General features: G+C 39.1%; 1 protein-coding gene across 44 annotated transcripts in view; it reads left to right on the top strand.

The window, feature by feature from the left end:
- The window catches only part of NRCAM (neuronal cell adhesion molecule), a 314,284-nt gene that overhangs the window by 255,936 nt on the left and 35,788 nt on the right, over positions 1-22,560 (top strand). For 27 of the 44 annotated variants that reach the window (XM_063726124.1, XM_063726123.1, XM_054559664.2 and 24 more), the window contains 13 exons: positions 1,891-2,034; positions 4,126-4,237; positions 5,575-5,741; positions 5,832-5,979; positions 8,151-8,275; positions 8,721-8,750; positions 10,257-10,358; positions 15,391-15,588; positions 15,694-15,764; positions 17,086-17,311; positions 18,082-18,197; positions 19,594-19,798; positions 21,906-22,028. In XM_063726124.1, the coding sequence (XP_063582194.1) occupies positions 1,891-2,034; positions 4,126-4,237; positions 5,575-5,741; positions 5,832-5,979; positions 8,151-8,275; positions 8,721-8,750; positions 10,257-10,358; positions 15,391-15,588; positions 15,694-15,764; positions 17,086-17,311; positions 18,082-18,197; positions 19,594-19,798; positions 21,906-22,028 (1,767 nt within the window). The remainder of the gene's footprint in view (positions 1-1,890; positions 2,035-4,125; positions 4,238-5,574; positions 5,742-5,831; positions 5,980-8,150; positions 8,276-8,720; positions 8,751-10,256; positions 10,359-15,390; positions 15,589-15,693; positions 15,765-17,085; positions 17,312-18,081; positions 18,198-19,593; positions 19,799-21,905; positions 22,029-22,560) is intronic. The other 17 variants (XM_063726137.1, XM_002818345.6, XM_054559675.2 and 14 more) reach the window with 1 other exon arrangement.

Here is a 22,560-nt window from a genome sequence, read left to right as displayed (position 1 = left end):
CCTTGGATGCTAAAAACTTTTTCTGAACTTAAATGTATGGCGAATTTTTAAAGTATTCTAGTCTAAAACATCTAAAAGACTTTTAGGCTATAAATGTGATACAGTATGTGGTAGACAGAATAATCCCTCCTTCTACCCCACCCCGCCATGATGTCTACATCCCAATCCCTGGAATCTATGAATATGTCACCTTACATGGCAAAAGGGAGTTTGCACATGTGATTAAGGTTAAGGGCTTTGAGATGGGGAGGTTATCCTGGACTATCTAATTTGGGTCCAATTTAATTACATGAGCCCCCAAAAGCAGAGTGCCTTTTCCGGCTTTGGTTAGAAAGAAAGGTGACTATGGAAGAATGATCAGAGAGATGCAACATCGACAGCTTTGAAAATGGAGGAAGAGGACCATGGGCCAAGGAATGTGGACAGCCTCCAGAGGCTGGAAAAGGCAAGGACATGGATCTTCCCCTAGAACCTTCGGAAAGCAATGCAGCCCTGCTCATGCATTGGTTTTAGAGCAGTATGACCCATGTCAGACTTCTAACCTACAGAACTGTATGATAGTAAATTTGTGTTGTTTTAAGCCACTACATTTGTGGTAAGTTGTTACAGCAACCGTGAAAACTATTACAGAATGGGGGAGCAAAATACTTCGAGTTTGGGTCATAAAACAAGGATGTACTATGGTTTGGTTGATTTTTATTACAGTGGGTTAATAAACCACAGGTGAAACAAATTTTTTTTATTTTTAAAGTAATAAAAGAGTCTAAATACAGTGATGAGTGTGTCTTAGATGCACATCCTTTTCCTGTCACCAAGGAAAAAGAAATGGTGCTTAGAAAGAACATAAATTCTTCTTAATTGGTTCAAGTTGCAGGAGCAGTTTAAGAGAAAAGGTGCTGTTATTTAGTTTTGATTTTGATCATTGTGCTGAGACAGAGATCTAAATCCTTCTTAGTGTACTTCTAAAGCAATATAAGCTCAAAGCCTAAAGTGTATCATTCACAGAAAGGAATTCATCTCCAATCTCACAGAAGTTCCAAATTGCTGGGCATGCCCGGGACTAAATCCTCACATACTATGTTACCCAGCCAGTTCTATTCCTCCACTTCAGTAAGGATCAAGCCTGTTCCTAATGTTTAAGGACTTGAGAGATTTAGCTGAAAACATTGTCTTCAAGAAGAATTTACACAATTTATTTATACTTCAGCTTCAAGAATATCCACAGTAGAAAATTAAATATTTTCACATTTGGTTATTAGCCCCGTAGTGTTTATGTATTTGTTGATTTGTTTATGTCAAAAAGAGGCTCCTAAAAGGAACAGGTTTGAACAAGCTGGAGTGTTTCTATATTTTTTACTAGCTTTTGCTATTTCCTCTTGATCGTTAACTTTTTTTCTTCTAAATAACCACAATCTCTTGAACACAGCAATGTTTTCCTAAATTTGTAATGCAATTTTCACCTAAACTTGTAAGAGTTTTTTTTCTGCATCTCTCAAAATAATACTTGGTGTTCAGCATGGCACATGTATACATATGTAACAAACTTGCACATTGTGCACATGTACCCTAAAACTTAAAGTATAATAAAAAAAAAAGATACAAGGGGCAAGTGAATGGAAAGGTCTTTAAAAAAATGAAAATAAAAATAAATAATACTTGGTGTTACAGAATCAATCGACTTAAGACTAAATGAATATTGAGCACATACCCTTGCTAATATATAACTCAATTCTGAGAAGGAAAATGTTCTGGTTTCTGCCTAAATTCTATTCTTATTCTTACTGCATATACTTAGATCAGTCTTTATTTATGTCCTACTGACTTTACAAGCTTAATATACATCTTTTAAGCAAATAGTAATAAATACTTTCTATTTTTACATCCAAACAGTTGCCCCTGATGACCCTAGCAGAAAAATAGATGGCGATACGATTATTTTTTCAAATGTTCAAGAAAGATCAAGTGCAGTATATCAGTGCAATGCCTCTAATGACTATGGATATTTACTGGCAAACGCATTTGTAAATGTGCTGGGTAAGCTCTCCTTTTATTAAAGACATGGCAAATTAAATTAATGACTGCTGTTATTTTCTGTTCAATCAGCAAAAATATATTGAGTATCTACTATGTGCAATGCACAGTACTTGGAGCTATAAGGGATGGATAAGATACAAACCTTGCCCTAAATTCAGAATATTGCAGTCTTAATGTTCTTCCATAACACAGTTTTTATAATGGCAAATTCTTTATTGTAGAACTAGTCAAATAAGCTGTTCTGCTTACAGATGGTTAGACTAAGTGTCAAACCCTCAAAAAGAAAATAGCATTTGTCTGCTATTAGCAACTGTATATTATTGCTCTTCATCGTAAGACACTGACAAGTTGAATAACAATTTAACGATTCTGATTTTTAAAAACTAATACATGAATCATAATGCTTGGCCTTTATCCAAGTCACAGATGTACATTTATTTTATTTGTAAAAACATATTTTAAAAAGTATGATATACTGAAACATATTCTCAAATAGTTGGCTTATGTGAACATTCTATTTCTTATATTGGACAAAACTACCAAAATACCACATTTGTTAAAATTTTTGTGAGAATTGTTTTCATGGTGCCAGGAAATTATACTCAACCCTTTAAAATTGGTATGCTTCCTTTTCAAACAAAATTACCATCAGAAAGCCAACCAATACTTGGTATTTTTCTTTCATGCTTGAAATGAAGGTCACTAATCCTATGAAGAGCTAAGCAATTAAGATATTGGTGGATGTTGAGAAAGCACTTTTGGCTGCTGTTTCCTTTTTCATCTCTACTTTTATGAGTTCAGCATTTTTAGATTTTACATATAAGGGAGATCATGCCAAGTTTGTCTTTCTGTATCTGGCCTGTTTCACTTAACATAATATCCTCCAGGTTCATCCATGTGGTCATGACATGAACGACATGAAGGAAATGATAGAATTTCCTTCTTTTTTAAGGCTGGATAGTATTCCATTGTGTGTATATGCCACAGTTTCTTTATTCCATTCATTCATTGGTGGGCACTTAGGTTGATTCCATATCTTGGCTCTTGTGAATAATACTGCAATGAACAAGGGAGTTCAAATATCTCGACATACTGATTTCATTTCCTTTGGATATATACCCAGTAATGGCATCGTTGGATCATATGGTAGTTGTATTTTTAATGTTTTGAGTATAAACAGTATAAACAATCTTTATAGTATTTTCCATAATGGCTATACTAACTTATATTCCCTCCCACAGTGTTTAAGTGTCCCCTTTTCTCTACATCTTTGCCAACACTTAGATCTCCTCTTTTTGATAATAGCCATTCTAGTAAGTGTGATATAATATCTCATTGTGGTTTTAATTTACATTTATCTGGCGATTGGTGATAACTGGGCATTTTCCCATATACCTGTTGGCCATTTGTATATCTTCTTTTGAGAACTGTCTAGTCGAATGCCTTGCCCATTTTTAACCAGGTTATTCATTTTCTTACTATTGAATTATTTGAGTTCTTTATATATTTTGGTATTAACCCCTTACCAGATATATGGTTTGCAAATGTTTTCTCCCCTTCCATAGGTTGTCTCTTCACTCTGTTGACTATCTCCTTGGCTGTGCAAGCTTTTTAGTTTGGTGTAATCCCATTTGTCTATTTTTGTTTTTGTTGCTGTGGTTCCACTTTTTCAGCCATCACACTCATCACTCTGCTTTTTCTGCCAGCTTATGTGTTCCCCACCATTCCCACCCACTAGGGTTATGATGAGTCAGTCATTCAACAAAAATATACTTGGCTGTTATTTTTGTGCCAGACACTGTGCTGGGGATAAATCAAAAGTCTCATTCCCTGACTGCAGTGGACTCAACAGTAAATCAACAACTACAATGATGTCTGAGCAAGAAGTAGGGCAGGAGGTAGAGGGAGGAAAAATGTATTTTTTTGCCTTGAGTGACTGGCAGCATTATGCCTGATAGAGAACATAAGGAGAGAGATAGGTTGCTTGTGCTTTACCATAAACTTTAATGACCTTAAAACAAAATACAATAAATAAACTATAGTCCTAAAATGTATTCTAATATTTACTTTACCTTTTAAAAATATTTATAGCTGAGCCACCACGAATCCTCACACCTGCAAACACACTCTACCAGGTCATTGCAAACAGGCCAGCTTTACTAGACTGTGCCTTCTTTGGGTCTCCTCTCCCAACCATCGAGTGGTAAGTAGCAGCTCTGTGTGTTTTTCAGTACTTAAAATGTTTGCTAAAGCCTTCATATTCTAAATATGTTGGGTTTATTCAAAAAACAAACAGGGAAAGGCACCACACAATCCATTACGCTGTTAATATATATTTTTTTCTTTTGAGACAGTCTCACTTCATTACCCAGGCTGGAGTGCAGTGGCACAATCACAGCTCACTGCAGCCTCTGCCTCCTGGGTTCAAGCATATCTCCTGCCTCAGCCTCTAGAGTATCTGGGCCTACAGGCGCCTGCCACCACACCTGGCTAATTTTTTGTATATTTTATAGAGAGAGGGTTTCACCATGTTGACCAGGCTAATCTCAAACTCGTAACCTCAGGTTATCCGCCCGCCTCAGCCTCCCAAAGTGCCAGGATTATAGGTGTGAGCCACTGTGCTTGGCCTACACTGTTAATTATTAAATTCATTCATTATTTCACAAATATTTATTAACTACTGGCTCTGTGTTAAATACTTTAATGTGTATAATCTATTTAGCAGCACACTCTATCAAGCACAGATCTACATGTAAATGATTTTTTAAAAAATTTAAGGCTGTTGTATTTCACAATGCCATGGACATCCCCTGGGATTTTGTGAGTAGTGGCTGGAGGGACTAGTTAGGGGATATTCCTTGATAATAAAATATCCTGTGGTATAGTAGGGGGTTCTATAAACTCCAAAGCAGAATTTATTCTTACCATTGTTTCTCTTGAGTACTTCTCGCACCAGATCTTCCTGACTTGGATCCAGCCAAGCTCTCCCATGTTCTTTTACTCCCCACTTCAGACCATCCCCTTTCATATGCCACCGGAGGTTTAAGTCCTCTAGCTCCTCCTAGCTTGTTTACTTTAGCTGAAAGAGACAAGGCTAGGATGGATAAGCAATGGCTCAGAAGGAATGAATGAAAGAAAACTGGAACATTCTTTACTGGTCATCTGTCAGGTCCTAGATGCTGTGCTAAGTTCCAACTACTGAGGTCAGAATATATGCAGGGTTAAGATTACAGGAAAATTTCCCTTGGCCCCTACCTTAACCCCAGAGAAGAAAAATGGATGCTTATGCAGATGATTTTCCTAGTGAAGGTAACAGATTCACACTTAGTTTGTTTCATCCGTTTCACTTCTCCTCTCTGACATACATGCCTTTTTTTCTTCCCTGATTATTTTCCTATTGATACTTTCAAAAGTACAATCCTTCTAGCCTTGCAACTTTCACATTCATCATGGTCGTGCTGACCTTGAACATGGCATTTTATGACTGACTTCAAAATATGGTGTGTTTTTATTCTCATTGTGATAATTTCTGTAATGAAGGTTTAAAGGAGCTAAAGGAAGTGCTCTTCATGAAGATATTTATGTTTTACATGAAAATGGAACTTTGGAAATTCCTGTAGCCCAAAAGGACAGTACAGGAACTTATACATGTGTTGCAAGGAATAAATTAGGGATGGCAAAGAATGAAGTTCACTTAGAAATCAAAGGTAAGGCAGAGGTAATGTGTTTAATTTTTAAATTACTTTGAACAAATTCTCCAGCTTTGCCAAATGGATAATGATGACTTTACATTTCAGATCCTACATGGATCGTTAAACAGCCCGAATATGCAGTTGTGCAAAGAGGGAGCATGGTGTCCTTTGAATGCAAAGTGAAACATGATCACACCTTAATCCTCACTGTCCTGTGGCTTAAGGACAACAGGGAACTGCCCAGTGATGAAAGGTATTTGAAGACGATTTCTTTACTTTCTCTTCATTCTTTCTTTAAGCTATTCTTGAACTAAAGGTCTAGTATGTAGTCAATTATGGTGATGTTTTTAGTTTCTGAAGTCTGCTGTCTCCAAAATAGAGAGATATGCATTTTCTCCCTACTGTAAAATATATGTACCCAAGAAGGTATCAGGTGATTGAAATAGGACCCTGAGAATGTTTGTCTATCTTTGCATGCTGGTCTCTTGTGTAATTCAGGATGGGAAAAAACCCTCAGGCCTGGACAACATCCATTGTTTTATACCTTGAACAGCGAAGTCTCAACAGATGTTTTCATTACCTTTCTACAAATAAGCAGAAATATGACCTCTTTAATCACCAAAGACTGCTCAAATCCTTGTCAGTATTTTAAAAGACACTCGTTTTTATTTGGGTAGAGAGTTTTTCTTTTGATTTTACCTAAAGCCAGTGAAAGGGGAAGGAAAAACAAAAACAAGTAGAGCATTTAAAAGAGCCCAAGCATGCTGCAGATTTCATTAAGAATGGAAGAAAGGTCATGGCATTTTCCAGATGAGACCCTCAATTTGACGTAGTAGTACAGAGTAGAATGTGTGAGTTTTAGCAAAGTGGCTATAGGCCTCACTGTCTATTAGAAGGAATGCTGTATTCTGGTCGAAATCATTTCTGTGGTTCACCTACAGCTGACCTAAAGTTGTGGTGCCTAAATATTGCCCTATTGCTTGTTAGTGACCCCAGAAGAACTCTGTGGCCTTCTCTTTTATGTGCCTAGAGTCTCCAACTAATTTTGCTTGAACTAGTCAATTTTATTTGTTGAGCTGATAAAGATGAAAAGGTATGGTGGTCTCACACCTGTGCCAGCTACCTGGGAGGCTGAGGTGGGAGAATTACCTGAGCCCAGAAGGTTGAGACTGCAGTGAGCCATGACTGTACCACTGCACTCCAGCCTGGGTGACAGAGTGAGACCCTGTTTTTAAGATTAAAAGGAAACATAAAGAAATGACCATCAGGTTAAGTTGGCTGAAGCTTTTACTTGGAAATTAACTGAGAAGACAGTTTATGACTTATGCAGTTTCATTAAAATAATACATGAATTCTCTATACATTAATTTTTTGATCTACTGAGCAATTTTTCATGCCTACAAGTTCCCTCTAGAGAAGTCTTAGAGAGATTGTTCATCTAAATCTTCCTGTTTCTAGGGATAAAGCAAATTATTATTCTTTGCATTTAATTTCTCCTATGAGAGTTTATACATGTAAGAAAATGACATGATTTTCTGCAGTAAATAATAAAGTATTTAAAATATATACTTTGATAGAAATTGAACTGAATGAGTGGTTTTCCAATGTTTCTTGGCAGCAAAAGCCTTAGTAAAGCCCTTTAGTAAGACTAATGCTGGAACTATTCTTTGCCTCATTCCGCTGGGAACTTAAGGAAGCTCCTTCCTCTCCCTCTAGAGCAGTGGTCCCCAACTTTTTTGGCACCAGGGACGGGTTTCATGGAAGACAATTTTTCCACGGACAGGGTGGGGGCACAATGGTTTCAGGACGATTCAAGCGCATTACATTTACTGTGCACTTTATTTCTATTATTATTATGTTGTAATACGTATATACATGTATATATTATTACATGTAATATATACAGTGACAGATCATCAGGCATTAGATTGTCATAAGGAGAGCACAGTCTAGATCTAGATCTCTCACTTGCACAGTTCACAATAGGTTTCACCTTCCTGTGAGAATCTAGTGCTGCCACTGATCTGACAGGAGGCAGAGCTCAACTTCACTCCCCCCCCCATTCCCCTGGGGCCTAAGGAAGCTTCTACCACACCCTCTAGAGCAGCGGTCCCCTCTGCAGCCCAGTTCCTAACAGGACAGTACCCAGTTCTTGGCCCAGGGTTTGGGGACCCGTGCTCTAGAGGCCTGGTTGAAAAATACTGTACCAGAGGACTTATCCCTTCTAACCCAAGATTCTAATTAATTCTCATTGTTTTTCAACTTTAATCATTCTTAAAGTGATATGTATTTTGCTCTAACTTTTGAAAATGTTTACCATCTTTCTCCTTTATCAAATTTACAGTTTTTTTTCCTGGCAGTGAAGCATTTATACGGTATGGCTGCATGTCCATTTCAGCTACTCTGAATGCATTCTATCCACAGGTTCACTGTTGACAAGGATCATCTAGTGGTAGCTGATGTCAGTGACGATGACAGCGGGACCTACACGTGTGTGGCCAACACCACTCTGGACAGCGTCTCCGCCAGCGCTGTGCTTAGCGTTGTTGGTAAGAACGAAAACAAAAATAGCACAACTGGCTTCCCTGCATTTGGTTGAAAATAAAAAATAAGATAAAAATTGTAAATATCAAATATTTGCTTGTTAATATGCATGGGTGAGTTCATACCCATGTTTTTCTTCTTTGAAAGATGCCTTGGAGGCAATAATTTCAGTATAAATATGCTGTGTAGCAGCACTGGGTGAAATGGTGGATATGCACATTAGTAACCTTTTTTTGTAATAAAATAAGGAGAAATGATCTGCTTGTATCTAAGATTGAAGGTTTTTTTTCCTAAATTGTTACTGCATGTTTATCAATGCTGTGTCTCACAGCTAAGCATAGGCTTAATTTTATAACCTTGAATAATGTACAATCTTTGTCATCTTGTGCTATCTTGTATCTTTCCATTACTAATTTTGATTAAAATCCTTTATATTAATGTCCTTTCTAGCTCCTACTCCAACTCCAGCTCCCGTTTACGGTAAACTAATATGAGTCTTCTTTCTCTGTTTTCTGTCAAACAATTTCACATTTGCAGAAAATATTCATAACTTTCTTTTCTATGTCACGTAATTGTGTTTCTTAAGGAAAAGGTCTCTGTCAGTTGTTATGTTGTGTCACCCATTTACTGACAATGAATCATTTCTTCATCATAACCACAGATTTTTCACCAAGTTCGTTGCCAGTTCTTTCTAAATAGTTCATGTGCTATTATAAAATCACTTCATTTGATAAAAGTCCCTCTTTGATGCAATTTCCTTGTAAAGTAGCATAGTGCTTTTTCAAAAGCCATCATCCACATTTTACAGAATGAAAAAGCTATTTCTAATATGAGTCTACAAATTAGGCTTTCATCTCAATTTATTAAAAGTTGTTTGGGAAAAATCTTGTTTTGGGATTCCATTTTCAAGAAATGTATATGGGGAAAAATAGATGTTTAGAACAACATTTAACTTTTATATCAGAGAAAACCGACTCACCATGTGTTAACAAAAGACAGATCACTCAAGAAAGACCAAAAGGAGGGGCACATTTATGTTGTGTGGCTTTTTAGAATCTGGAAAATAAGTCAGAAATCATTTCCAGAAATCTTTTTATTTAGAGAACCTTCATCTTTATTCAGTACATCAATACAAAAATCAATTTTTGGCATCACAGCTGGTTTTGCACAATATTATTAATATTGTATCTAATTATCCAATATAAAACCTGTGCTTTGTAGACATTTACTGCCTTATGACTGATAAGAAAAAAAAGCATATATATTTGTATGGTCTCTGGTCCCCTAAGAGCCAGAGATGCTCCTAGGAGCAAGGTCAAATAAAGGCCTGGGGGGAACAGTAACTCTCTGGATCTCAGAAGCACCATTAGAAGAGGCAGACATGCTTCTAGGACACCTTCATCCCAACATGTGTCTGTCTATATGCTGTTGTCTTCTGGGAGTAAACACACTTATGCATGCTGAGGGCTACCTCCATAGCATCTATTTCAGCATTCTTACGCAAAATATAAAGATTCTTTCAGAGCCCCAAAATCTGTTATTCAGCATTTTTTTAGAAAGAACATTTGAATTTTCTTTAAACAGCACCTTTTTTTGCCTATATTTCTTTTTTCAGCAGTTGCTTTCTCTATTTCCCATGTATTAGAAATTAAGCTTATTATTTTTCATGTTTGTGCCCATTCATGTTTATGAGAAGAAACGCTGAGAGTGCTGATGAACCACATGTGTCTGCTTCACTGGGTTTGGTTACAAATGCTTTCGTTTCCTTTGAAAAACAAGTGAGCAGAACTCATTGATGGGTTATCTTGTGTGTGTTCGTGTGTTCCCAGCAGCCTCAGCTGTGCACATTTCCTTTCAGTTGCATGCTCATTGACTATCAAGTGTGCTGTGTCTTTAAGATGTCCCCTCTGTGAATAGTATCACGAGTAAAGGAGAGCCTCTTAAAGATGGATGGGTGACCATGATGTGTGTATGTTTGGTCTACAGATGTCCCAAATCCTCCCTTTGACTTAGAACTGACAGATCAACTTGACAAAAGTGTTCAGCTGTCATGGACCCCAGGCGATGACAACAATAGCCCCATTACAAGTATGTGGTATTATTTGCTCTATTACCAGTCAACTAAATGGCCATGTTTGAAGCACTTTGTAACAGTCAACTGAATTTCCTCACAAAGGTATTTACTGGGATTCTCTGCTTCATTACTGAAAGAACAAAAATATTTATTTATGTCCTTCCTCTCTTCAGAGCTGAAACTATTCCTGGTTACACCTAGAATAGGACACCCCTTAATTGCTGAAGATGTTGGTTAATCAAATACACTGTCATTTGTGTTTAAGATCCATAAAAATCACTTTAAATATCTACCATGTAGAAAGATACACCTTAAGTTAGTTGTTTATTTTGCCCATTTCTTCTGGGAGAAAAGGTTAGGAGGAGCAGGTGCTGAATAGCTCTGTCTTTGTATTAGGAAACTGAGACTTGATGAGTAAAGTAACTTTTCAACCCACTGTTGGTAACAGAACTGGGCGTAGATAACGGGTTCTACCTTAACTTCCAACCTAGGTCTCCTTCTTTCCATTAGTCCCTGCTACAAAGTTGCCCATTCAACAATGTGAGCTTCTCACCTTGGTGACATAAGCCTAGGGCCTAGGAAATAAGGAAGGACAATGTCATAAGGATACTAGAAGAGCATAATAAAATTAGACTGTAGGTAAGCTTAGAAGTTTAATTGTAAAACCAAAGAGATACTTAAGAGGCAGACACAATCAGGTCACATGCCTGAAATACATTATTACCTTCAGGCATATACTGCAGGAAGACTAAATTCCTTTCTGATGACTACCTAAGATGATTCTGAAATGATAGGTGTGTTGATTTATTGCACCTCCTGGTAAAGTAGAATATTTCCACTAAAATTTAACAAAAGCCCTTCCTCTATCTTGTGTTGTTTAATGGTACTCTTTTCCCTACTTGAGTGTTCGGTGTCCTTGATCAGAACACAAATTCATCCAGGCCCAGTCTTCTAGCTCATTGGCTACATTAGCCAGAGTTAGCTGGTTAGATGGCTTAGAGACTCTTTTTTCCTATATTAAAATAATACCATTAGATTTCAGGCATTTCTACTCTTTCCTTCATTTACTTATTCATTCAACAGATATTTTTGAGTGCCTACTGTGTGCCAGACATTGTTCTAAAACAAAATAGTCAAAAATCTCTGTGATTATGGAGCTTATATTTTAGATGAAGACATAAATAAGATAAAATTAATAATACATTATTAAGTATAATGTCATTATATCTGCACGTAAACATATATATATATATATATATATATACACACACACACACACACACACACACATGCAGAGGACTCAGATCTACCTTGAAGAGCGAACCTGCTGTAAGGAGTGTTAACCCACAGCCTCCATCTACTTCTCCTTCTCTAAGGCTCCACTGCAGAGTTCACATGAGGCCACGCTCTTTGGGGTGCTCCAGTGACTGGGCACAGCAAAGGTCCCAGAGGTCACACGTGCCTAATGCAGAACTCCTCCTGTGCAGACTGTACTTTGGGCTCCTGGTTGACCTGGCTGAGACTATCCCAGAGCTATACTATACTGTAGTCTGAGGCTCCTCCTACTCACTCCTCCTTCTCTCCCCCTCTTCCTGTTACAGATGTCAGACCAGCATTGTGGTCTGAAGGTCTTCCCTCCTTCAGGCTTCCTTGCTACCTCTCCCTTTTTTCTTCTATGGACATTTTCCCGAATAGACCTCTTGCACTTCTTCTTTTTTGAGATGGAGTCTCGCTTTGTTGCCCAGGCTGGAGTGCAATGGCGCGATCTCAGCTCACTGCAAGCTCCGCCTCCCGGGTTCACGCCATTCTCCTGCCTTAGCTTCCCTAGTAGCTGGGACTACAGGTGCCCACTACCACGCCCAGCTACTTTTTTTTTTTTTGTATTTTTAGTAGAGATGGGGTTTCACCGTACTAGCCAGAATGGTCTCAATCTCCTGACCTCGTGATCCACCCGCCTCGGCCTCTCAAAGTGCTGGGATTACAGGCGTGAGCCACTGTGCCCGGCCACCTCTTGCACTTCTAATTCTGTCTTAGCCTTTGCTCCCTAGAGGACTCAAACTCATATATATCTGTTGATACATATGATTGTGTTTATATGTGTTTAGGGCATGCAAAAAACAAATCAGCAGAAAGAGATGTGGAGCTAGGGGTATAATTGTGAATAGTGTGAATAGGAAAGGCCACACTGAAAGAATATTTGAATATGTCAATCAAGACAGGGGAGGGAGGTCAGTGAGCACACTATGCAGTTGTCTAGGGGAAGAACTTTCCAGCAAGAGCAAAGGAAAAGAGCAAAGGCCCTAAGACAGGGCGTGTCTGCTAGGATGCCAGTGTGGCTGCAGTGAAATGAAAAAGGGAAAGTGAGGGAGGAGAGAAGGTCAAAGAGGTGAAGAGTTAGGCGGTGGGTGTGTAGAGTGGGAATTGTGCAAGGTCCTGTATGCCACTGTGAAGATGGAAAAGCCCTTGGAGGGTTTTAACAGAGGAGTGATGAATGAATAACTCTGGCTTGTCTATTGAAAATAGTGTATAGAAGAACAAGAAGGGAAGCAGAGAGACTGGGTAAGACCATGGTTCCCAAACTGTGCACTGAAGTGCCCTGTGGTACCTCAGTGAATTCACAGGGGTACCTTCCTTGGAATAATTTTAAAGTTTTAACTTTTAAATTCTGATATTAAAAAAACACAATGACATCTGTCAAACATCACATGAAATTAGCTTGAGGCAGATTACAGGTTCAACTTTATATCCCATGTCATTTTGTGATAATGTTATATCTCTGCAAAGCGTTTGCTGTGATAAAAAGCAAGTGCCACATGGAAATCAGTGGGGAATAGGAAATGTGCAAGGTGGTGTCCAATCTGTTTACAAGGTTTGAGAACTTATATAAGAGAAGCTTTACATTGTTAAGATATAAATAGATTTAAAATTGTTTAAATTGTTTACATTTATTTAAGATATAAATACATATAAAGTTGTATGAACCTAGCTACTTAATACATGAAAACATTAGGTAATTCTTTTCGCCGAAGGGAGCCATGAAAAATAAATTATGGAGACACTAAGTACACCATGAACCAAGAAAGTTTGGGAACTACTGAGTTAGGAGGTTATGTGATAATTCACACAAGAGATGAGGGTGGCCTGGAATAGACTGAGAAATGGTCAGATTTTGGATATATTTTAATGGTACAGGCCATTGTACTACCAAGAGTGTGGAAGAAGTAGGGAAATAAGGATGCCAGATTTTGTCCTGGGTTGTCACTATCAATTGGAGAGGAAGATTAGAATTAGTTTTGGTACTATCCAGTTTGAGATGCTGTCATGGACAACCAAGTGGAATTGTCGAGCAGACAATTGGACTTCCTGAGTCTGCAGTTCAGAGAAGAGGTCTGGGCTACAGATGTAAACATGAAAGTCATCCATTTATAGGACTGGAGATCATCCAAAGATGAATGTAGATTGAAAGGAGAACTCCAAGGACTTAGTTTTGAACCACTGCAACACATATAATATTTTTAGTTCATCTTTGTGTTTATAGTGCATATCATGGTACCTGGTACATAGTAGGCAATCAGTGAATATCCAAATACCCATTATTTTACAAGGGTAAAGTGTGTACATACCACAGAATTTTAGTAGACGCAGAGGGTATGCACTGAAAACTATGTCTTCCTCCCGCCTCTGTCTCCCAGCTCCTCTGGCCACACCAATATTATCGGTTTATATTCTCTGAGAGGTAATATGCATTTATATGCAAGCGAATATGTCTGTTTATTTGTTGTAGTGATTTTGTTTTACATTTACACAAGCATAGTATCCAGCACACATGATTCTATCCCCTGCTTGGCTGCTTGGTTTCACTTAATAATACACTTTAGAAATCATTCCATTTCAGTACGCATGGAACAGCGCTATTCTTTCCCCCCCACCCCCCCCCCCTTTTTTGAGACAGAGTTTCACTCTGTCCAGGCTGGAGTGCAGTGGCCTGATCATGGTTCACTGCAGCCTTGACTTCTGGGCTCAGGTGATCCTCCTACCTCAGCCTCCCCCATAGCTGGAACTATAGGTGCACGCCACCACACCCAGTTAATTTTCTGTAGAGACAGGGTTTTGCTAGGTTGCCCAGGTTGGTCTCAGACTCCTGGACTCCACCCACCTGGGTCTCCCAAAGTGCTGAGATTACAGGTGTGAGCCACTGCACCTGGCTGACAGTCATTTTTAACAGCTTCAGAGTATTCCATTGTGTGGACCTAGTGTAATTTGTTTAGTCAGTGTCCTGTTGATGGATATTTAGGTTGTTTGCAATTAGGTTGTTTCAATTGCAAATAATACTGCAATGTAAATTATTTCTCATGTGTGTTTGAGCCATTTGTGTGAGTCCATTTATTCAAAATAAATTGCTAGAAGTGAAATTTAGTATGTTCCTTAAATATTGACAGATTTTCTAAATTGTCTTATATAGAAGTTGTCCCAACTTACACTTCCTACAAAGTCAGAGAATGCTTGATTCCTTGTGTCATAGTCAACAAAGTGTGTTAAACCTTTGATTATTGCCTATATGTTTAGTGGAAAATGGCACTCACTATATTTAATTTATCCTATTATGAAAAAAATTTGATCATCTTTTCATATATTTAAACTTTTTAGAGATATATGGATTAATTCTAAACAGTTTTAAGTAACTAAATTCAGCATGCTAGAGAAAGAATACCAGATTTGGTAAAATCTGAAACTGTTTAGAATTAATCCATATATCCCTAAAAAGTTTAAATATATGAAAAGGTGGTCAAATTTTTTTGTAATAGGAGAAATTAAATTAAATACAGTGAGATACCGTTTTTCCACTAAAATGTTATCCATGTGTGTTCAAGTGTTGAGGATAATGATAACTCTGAAATCAAAATATTTTAATGGCATTTTTCTTGAAAGTAAAATAATTCATGTTTGGTTGCTCGTGTTGGGTTGCCCTGTTAGTTATTGATAGCAGCTACCCCTGGGTTGACTGAATTCATGGCCTTGGGTTTGGTGTGTGTGTGTCGTGACCAGAATTCATCATCGAATATGAAGATGCAATGCACGAGCCAGGGCTGTGGCACCACCAAACTGAAGTTTCTGGAACACAGACCACAGCCCAGCTGAAGCTGTCTCCTTATGTGAACTACTCCTTCCGCGTGATGGCAGTGAACAGCATCGGGAAGAGCTTGCCCAGCGAGGTGTCTGAGCAGTATTTGACGAAAGCCTCAGGTAAAGCGGGAAAGCGGGACTTCTAGGGTACGAAATATAATAAAAAAGTTTTCCACCCTTTGCAAAAGGCCAAAGCTTACACATGTGTGGCTGCTTAACTTCCAGAACCAGATAAAAACCCCACAGCTGTGGAAGGACTGGGATCAGAGCCTGATAATTTGGTGATTACGTGGAAGGTGAGCTATGATGCCTTCAAATTTATTTGCTATTTTTTAGAGTGAAAAAGTTGTTTGAAAATAATATCTACATTAAAATCTCATTTCACCTATTTCTGGGGAAAATATATATATATATATAAATATATAAAGATACATATATATCTTTACTTAAGAGGCAGTATTATATAGTTGCTAAAAGCTTGAGCTCTGGAGTCAAAATGATTTGGTGCAAATCCCAGCTCTGCCACTAACTCTGTGATCTGAGTCCAGTTGTTTAACATCTCTGTTAGGCATCTGTATGATGGGAGTAATAATAGAACCAATTTCACAGTATTAAAGGAGCTAATACATATAAAGCACCTAGAACAGTGCCTAGCATATACACGTGCTCAAAAAAATGCTAGCTAGTGTTATCATAAAGAACCACCTGGGGCCGGGGCCCGGGCCAGTAGCTCATGCCTATAATCCCAGCACTTTGAGAGGCCAAGGCGGGCAGATCATGAGGTCAGGAGTTTGAGACCAGCCTGATCAACATGGTGAAAACCCCGTCTCTACTAAAAATACAAAAATTAGCCAGGTGTAGTGCTGCATGCCTGTAATCCCAGCTACTCAGGAGGCTGAGGCAGGAGAATCGCTTGAACCCAGGAGGCGGAGGTTGCAGTGAGCGGAGATTACGCCACTGCACTGCAGCCTGGGTGACAGAGCAAGACTCCATCTCAAAAGAAAAAAAGAACCACCAAGCCATTCCCAGCAGTTAACTTCTTTAGTGGGGAAAGCTTATCTGTGTTTTCCGGATTTGGAAAATTAACATATATTTACTCATAATTCAAAACCTATTTTAGATAGATCCATACATGCATACTTAGATATGTATACATATATGTACATACTTATATTTATACAAACCTGTAGAAACAACAGAATGACAGGCTAGCCTTTTTTTAATAAAGAGGAAAACAGTCTGTAAGTTTCCATCTGCAAATAAAATGGACAATGATGTACTATTGCACAAACAGGAATATATAAAGGATTCTATGTGACCGAAATGTCTGAAGAATCACCATCCTTGACGGTAGAGCCAGACTTTGAAAGGTTTATATGGTATTTATTGCATCAAGATAGTAATTTACAACCTTTGAAATGTTGATCCCAAACAAGCTTTGAATCTCATTGCAAATGCACAATTGATAGAAGGTCCCTGGAGAAAATGGTTAATAGCTTGTGTTTTAGTATTTCAATGATCACTTTCTGTAGGTCTGGGAATTGAATTTGCTGTTCCTGTAAAAGATTGTGCAGTTGATTTGTGTTACAAGCTCTGGTTATTTGGCTTTCCTTGTAGCCCTTGAATGGTTTCGAATCTAATGGGCCAGGCCTTCAGTACAAAGTTAGCTGGCGCCAGAAAGATGGTGATGATGAATGGACATCTGTGGTTGTGGCAAATGTATCCAAATATATTGTCTCAGGCACGCCAACCTTTGTTCCATACCTGATCAAAGTTCAGGCCCTGAATGACGTGGGGTTTGCCCCCGAGCCAGCTGTAGTCATGGGACATTCTGGAGAAGACCGTAAGTGATGCCATTTCCTTTCTACTTTTCCCCAGCAAAACAGACTTACCAAGGTGCAAGCCCAAGGCCATTTCCAGAGCTGCTCAGGTTGCAAGGGAGGAAGGTGGCAATTATTTTGCACGACTTCTCTGAATTTAAACAGCCTGCTGTGTAAGAAAGAGAAGTTCAGAACGTTCAAGGTGATTGCAGTATAGTTGTCCCTTGGTATCCACAGGGGATTGGTTCCAGGATGCCCTGCCTTGGATACCCAAATCTGCAAATACTCAAGTCCCACAGATAGCCCTATGGAACCCTCCTATATGAAAAATCAGCCCTCCGTGTCCGTGGGTTTTGCACCCAGGAATACTGTGTTTTCCATCTTCTCTGGCTGTAGATGCAGAACCTGCAGATGTAGAGGGCTGACTGTATTTTTGGGGGGGGTGGGGGGAATCCAAGTGTAAGTGGACCCATGCAGTTCAAACCTGTGTTGTTCAAGGGTAAATTTTACTTTTTTAAAAATCTTGTTTTCCTACTCAGGATGCTGAGGTGGGAGGATCCCTTGAGCCAACGAATTTGAGTCTAGCCTGGGCAACATAGCAAGACACCATCTCTTAAAAAAAAAAATCTCTCACAAAGCCAAATAGATACCCCAAAATCTGTGTTCAAGCCTTAATAATCCATAGAATAGGTCTGCAGTATGCTTCAAGCCAAAATTATTAGAGATAGTCCTATTTATGGATGAAATTAAAAATAACATTGATACTTCTACCGCTTCCCTGTCCTTTTCCTAGTCCCAATGGTGGCTCCTGGGAACGTGCGTGTGAATGTGGTGAACAGTACCTTAGCTGAGGTGCACTGGGACCCAGTACCTCTGAAAAGCATCCGAGGACACCTACAAGGCTATCGGGCAAGTGGAGGGGGATCTTTTGTGGTTTTCTTTAGTAAGGGCAGCAGCGAATGCCACTTGTCATGCACACCACAGGAGGTGGGGCTTATTTGGTTCATTGCTTTGTGAACTTGTGGACTGAAGAGTTCATTTGGCTCATTGCCTCAGGTAGCCACTGCCAGAGTTGACTTGAAATCTCACTGCATCCAAAATAAGAAAAAAAAAAAGTTTTCTCCATGTTTCCCACTGATGATCTAACATTCTACCAACTAAGTATGTATACAAAATGGGGAAAATTAATTTTTTAAAGACCTAGAATATTACCAACTGTAGCCAGCTTTAAAGCAATATGGACCACGTGTTGAACACACAAAATTATCCTGATAATCATTTACACATTTTTAAAATAATTCAGAATATACTTTAAGACCATATACTCTTAGCTAGGTCATTCTTATAAATATCCATTATCTTTGTTCTTGAGAAGTACTGAAAGATAAATATCCATTATCTTTGTTCTTGAAAGGCACTGATTTCATAGAGATTTTTTACTGATAGGCAGCCAAGCATACAGTCACTACTTTGATTTGTTAAGCCTGACCCCTAGAGGTTACTTTTTGTACTACATCACATTCAACTTTTTTTTTTTTTTCCCCCCAGCATTGCCAGATTCCATATAAATGTTGACTTCTCCTGAAAATGCCATTAAATTCCTAAGAATTTAAGAGGACTTAGTAAACAACAATTCTGGATTTGTGACCAAAATTAATCAACACTTTCTTATCCATCTCTCCAAAACCTATGCCTGCAATCGAATACAAAAAAAAGTATTTTAAACTAAGTGATACAGTTTGATTTAGTGGAAAAATTCTAGACTTTCAGTGGAGGATCCCCCGTGGCTCTTGATACCTCTGTGGCTGTGAAAGTCACTTAGTAGCCCACACGTTCATCTGCACCATATGAATAACGTAATAAAAGCCTCACTGTGGTGTTTAGGATTAAACTAAATGATAGATTGTACGTGAATATGTATTAATTCTAGAAAAATATGTAAACATTGGGCAGTAATTTTTATTTTTAGAATATTTTATACAAGTAAAAGACTTAAATCCTATTGTCCTCCATTTGCCTCATGTTCTAGAGAAAACCATATGGGTCTCGTGCTGTTTTCATTTTCCTTAGACTCCTACGACAGTAGTAGCCCAGCTTTGTCATGTGGTTGTAATTTAATTTCCCTCATTATCTATGGGCTTCTATTCCTCTTGCCTCAGAATCAATATCCATCAGTTTTGCTAGTAATTTTCTTCTAAAATATACCAAGGGAATTTTCTGGAAAAACAACAATTTCAATTTTGTGAGCATAAGGAATCTTGTTTGCTCCTTTGTGCATTCCTGACTTTTGTTCTTGCTGTTTCAGATTTACTATTGGAAGACACAGAGTTCATCTAAAAGAAACAGACGTCACATTGAGAAAAAGATCCTCACCTTCCAAGGCAGCAAGACTCATGGCATGTTGCCGGGGCTAGAGCCCTTTAGCCACTACACACTGAACGTCCGAGTGGTCAATGGGAAAGGGGAGGGCCCAGCCAGCCCTGACAGAGTCTTTAATACTCCAGAAGGAGGTATGGAATGGATGTGTCTCTAAGATCTCAGGAACATATGGCATGGCCTGAGAGGTTTTGCCTGACAGAAGGGCTACTGATCAGAGTATATTCTGGAAGCCAAATGTGATTGAAATTTCCATAGATGAATACAGCACACACAAAGCTACCAAAATGTCAGATCATATGTGGGCCTAAGTGTACGTAGAAGGCTTCAGAACGCAAAATGCTGCTCTGAAATGCCCTCTCCCGTGACTTAAAATTTTTCTCCACACACGTTGTCTGAAACCTTGTTACTTTGACATTTATTTGGATCATTAACTTTCTGACCTGAAAGAGGTTCCATAACTTCTCTGAGTGTCAGTAGCCTCATCTGAAAAGCATGAGAACCAAATTAGATAACCTAACAAAAACACCTGGAAAGGAAAATATTTCTATAAGTTATAGTTTACTTCTATAGCTTCTTTCTTAGTGCACTTTTCTAATGTATTAGAAAGTTGAACTGAGTTCGAAGGTTGCAGGTCTTGACCAAGTGGATTGGGAAGAGGAGGGAAAAGTCATTGCAGATATGGGCAACTGCAAGGGAGGGAATAAGGAAGGACCAAATGTATATTGATTCAGGAGTCGGGGAGAAGGAATTTAGACACAGGGACAAGGGAGCCTCGTGGGTGAGGGAAAGAGGGGCCCACGTAGTAAAAAGGATGAGGATTTGAAAAGGCAATAAAATGGGCTTTACCTATTTTAAATTTTGCAACAATATGCCACTATGACAATGGCCAGATAGCTTCTGTAGCTTGCTTAGCTGTTGTTGATAAAAGAAGTTCACAGAAGATGCACCCCACCCTGGCTGCTGATTGAAAAATTCATGATGCAGGCAGCTGCCCAGCAGCCTCTGAGAATCACCCTGTGTCCCAGCTCCCATCTCATTATAAGTTTTTGTCCTCAATCTCACTGTCCCTTAGAGAGTCAGGGCTCTTCCTACTCAATGTTTTCACAACCTGGGGACTGTAGTCCCTTAGGGAGTCAATGAATGGGTTTAATGAGCTCCATGAGCCTCCTAAAATTGTGTGCAAGATGTGTGTATATTTTTCCAGGGAGTGTTTATGGCTGTCATCAGATTCTCAAAAGGGTCTGTGATCCCCTAAAGTAAAGAACTACTTACTGGGTTGGGGAAGCTTAGAAGCCTAGAACTATGTGCCAGGCATGGTTTTAGGACCAAAGACATCTAGGGGCCTAAAGCAGGGAAATGGAAAAGAAGATGGGGATAGGAAGAAATGGATATGGTTTAGATTAAGGGAGTGGAGTTAGTGTCTGAGGAGATGGTGGAAATGAGGCAGATAGGGAAGTTCAGGTTGACTCTGGTTTTTGGCTAGAGTGACAATAGGGAGAGTGGTTCCATTAGTTAGTTTCCAGGGGCAGTGGTAGGGGAGGTAACCATTGTGAGAGACAGCTGCCACCAGCCATCATCTTCATGAGGAAGTGAATAAAAGATGAGCAGACATGTTTCCTCCGGTGATTTGCCAGCCTCTGCCACAGAGAACCTGAGACCCCTCGGGCCTTCCCCAGGGCCAGGGGTGTGCCAAGGTTGGGCTTTTGTCCATTCACTACCAGATCCTGGGCAGCTGTCAGCTCTCAGGATAAGAACGTCTCTGCACCTGGGTGTGCTGGCCCAAGGCCCACCAGGCAGGGCATTCTGACTGTTTGGAGACACCTGGTTTGTTGGAGAAAACAGTCCTTAATGGTCCAGAACACAGCTGCGTCCACTCACAGATCCGGTTAGAATAGTTTCACTTGGTAGCTAGTTTGTTTCTATTAAGACACCATTCATGCGTCCAACAAGTACTGCCTCTTTTTAAAATACTAGGTCTGAGTCCATCTAAAGGCAAAGTCATTATGTGTTTTGAGAGGATGGTTTTATTGAGTATAAATGTAAATGACAAGAGAGAAAAAGGAAGAGAATAACTAAATGGGTGCCTGTCACAGGTTTGTACTAATGTATTTTCAGCTGAATCAGGAATGAGTTACTGAAACTCAAAACCTTGAATCGTGTGAGCACGGTGAAATGTCAATTTAATACATGTTGAAACATTCCGAAATCTTTGTGTTGACTGTAAGTTCTCACTGTAAGTCCCCAGTGCTCCGTCGTCTTTGAAGATTGTGAATCCAACACTGGACTCTCTCACTTTGGAATGGGATCCACCGAGCCACCCGAATGGCATTTTGACAGAGTACACCTTAAAGTATCAGCCAAGTAAGCTGTTGGGAGGAAGAGAAGGGGAAATATGGTTTATTTTATTTATTATTTTAATTGACAAATAATTGTACCTCCTCATGGGGTACATAGTGATGTTTCGATACATATAGTGATCAGATCAGGGGAATTCGCATATTCATCTTCTCAAATATTTATCATTTATTTGTGTTGGAAACATTTAATATCCTCCTTCTAGCTGTGTATGGAACACCAGAACTTAATCTTTGTATCTAGCTATCATTTTGTATCCTATATATATATATATATATATATATGTATTTTACACGGAGTCTCACGCTGTTGCCCAGGCTGGAGTGCAGTGGCGAGATCTTGGCTCACTGCAAGCTCCGCCTCCCGGGTTCACGCCATTCTCCTGCGTCAGCCTCCCGAGTAGCTGGGACTACAGGCGCCCACCACCACGCCCGGCTAATTTTTTGTATTTTTAGTAGAGACGGGGTTTCACCATGTTAGCCAGGATGGTCTTGATCTCCTGACCTCGTGATCCGCCCACCTCGGCCTCCCAAAGTGC

The sequence above is a fragment of the Pongo abelii genome, chromosome 6 (assembly GCF_028885655.2).
Source record: "Pongo abelii isolate AG06213 chromosome 6, NHGRI_mPonAbe1-v2.0_pri, whole genome shotgun sequence".
Lineage (NCBI taxonomy): Eukaryota > Metazoa > Chordata > Mammalia > Primates > Hominidae > Pongo > Pongo abelii.
This window is presented reverse-complemented; position numbering and strand designations above follow the sequence as displayed.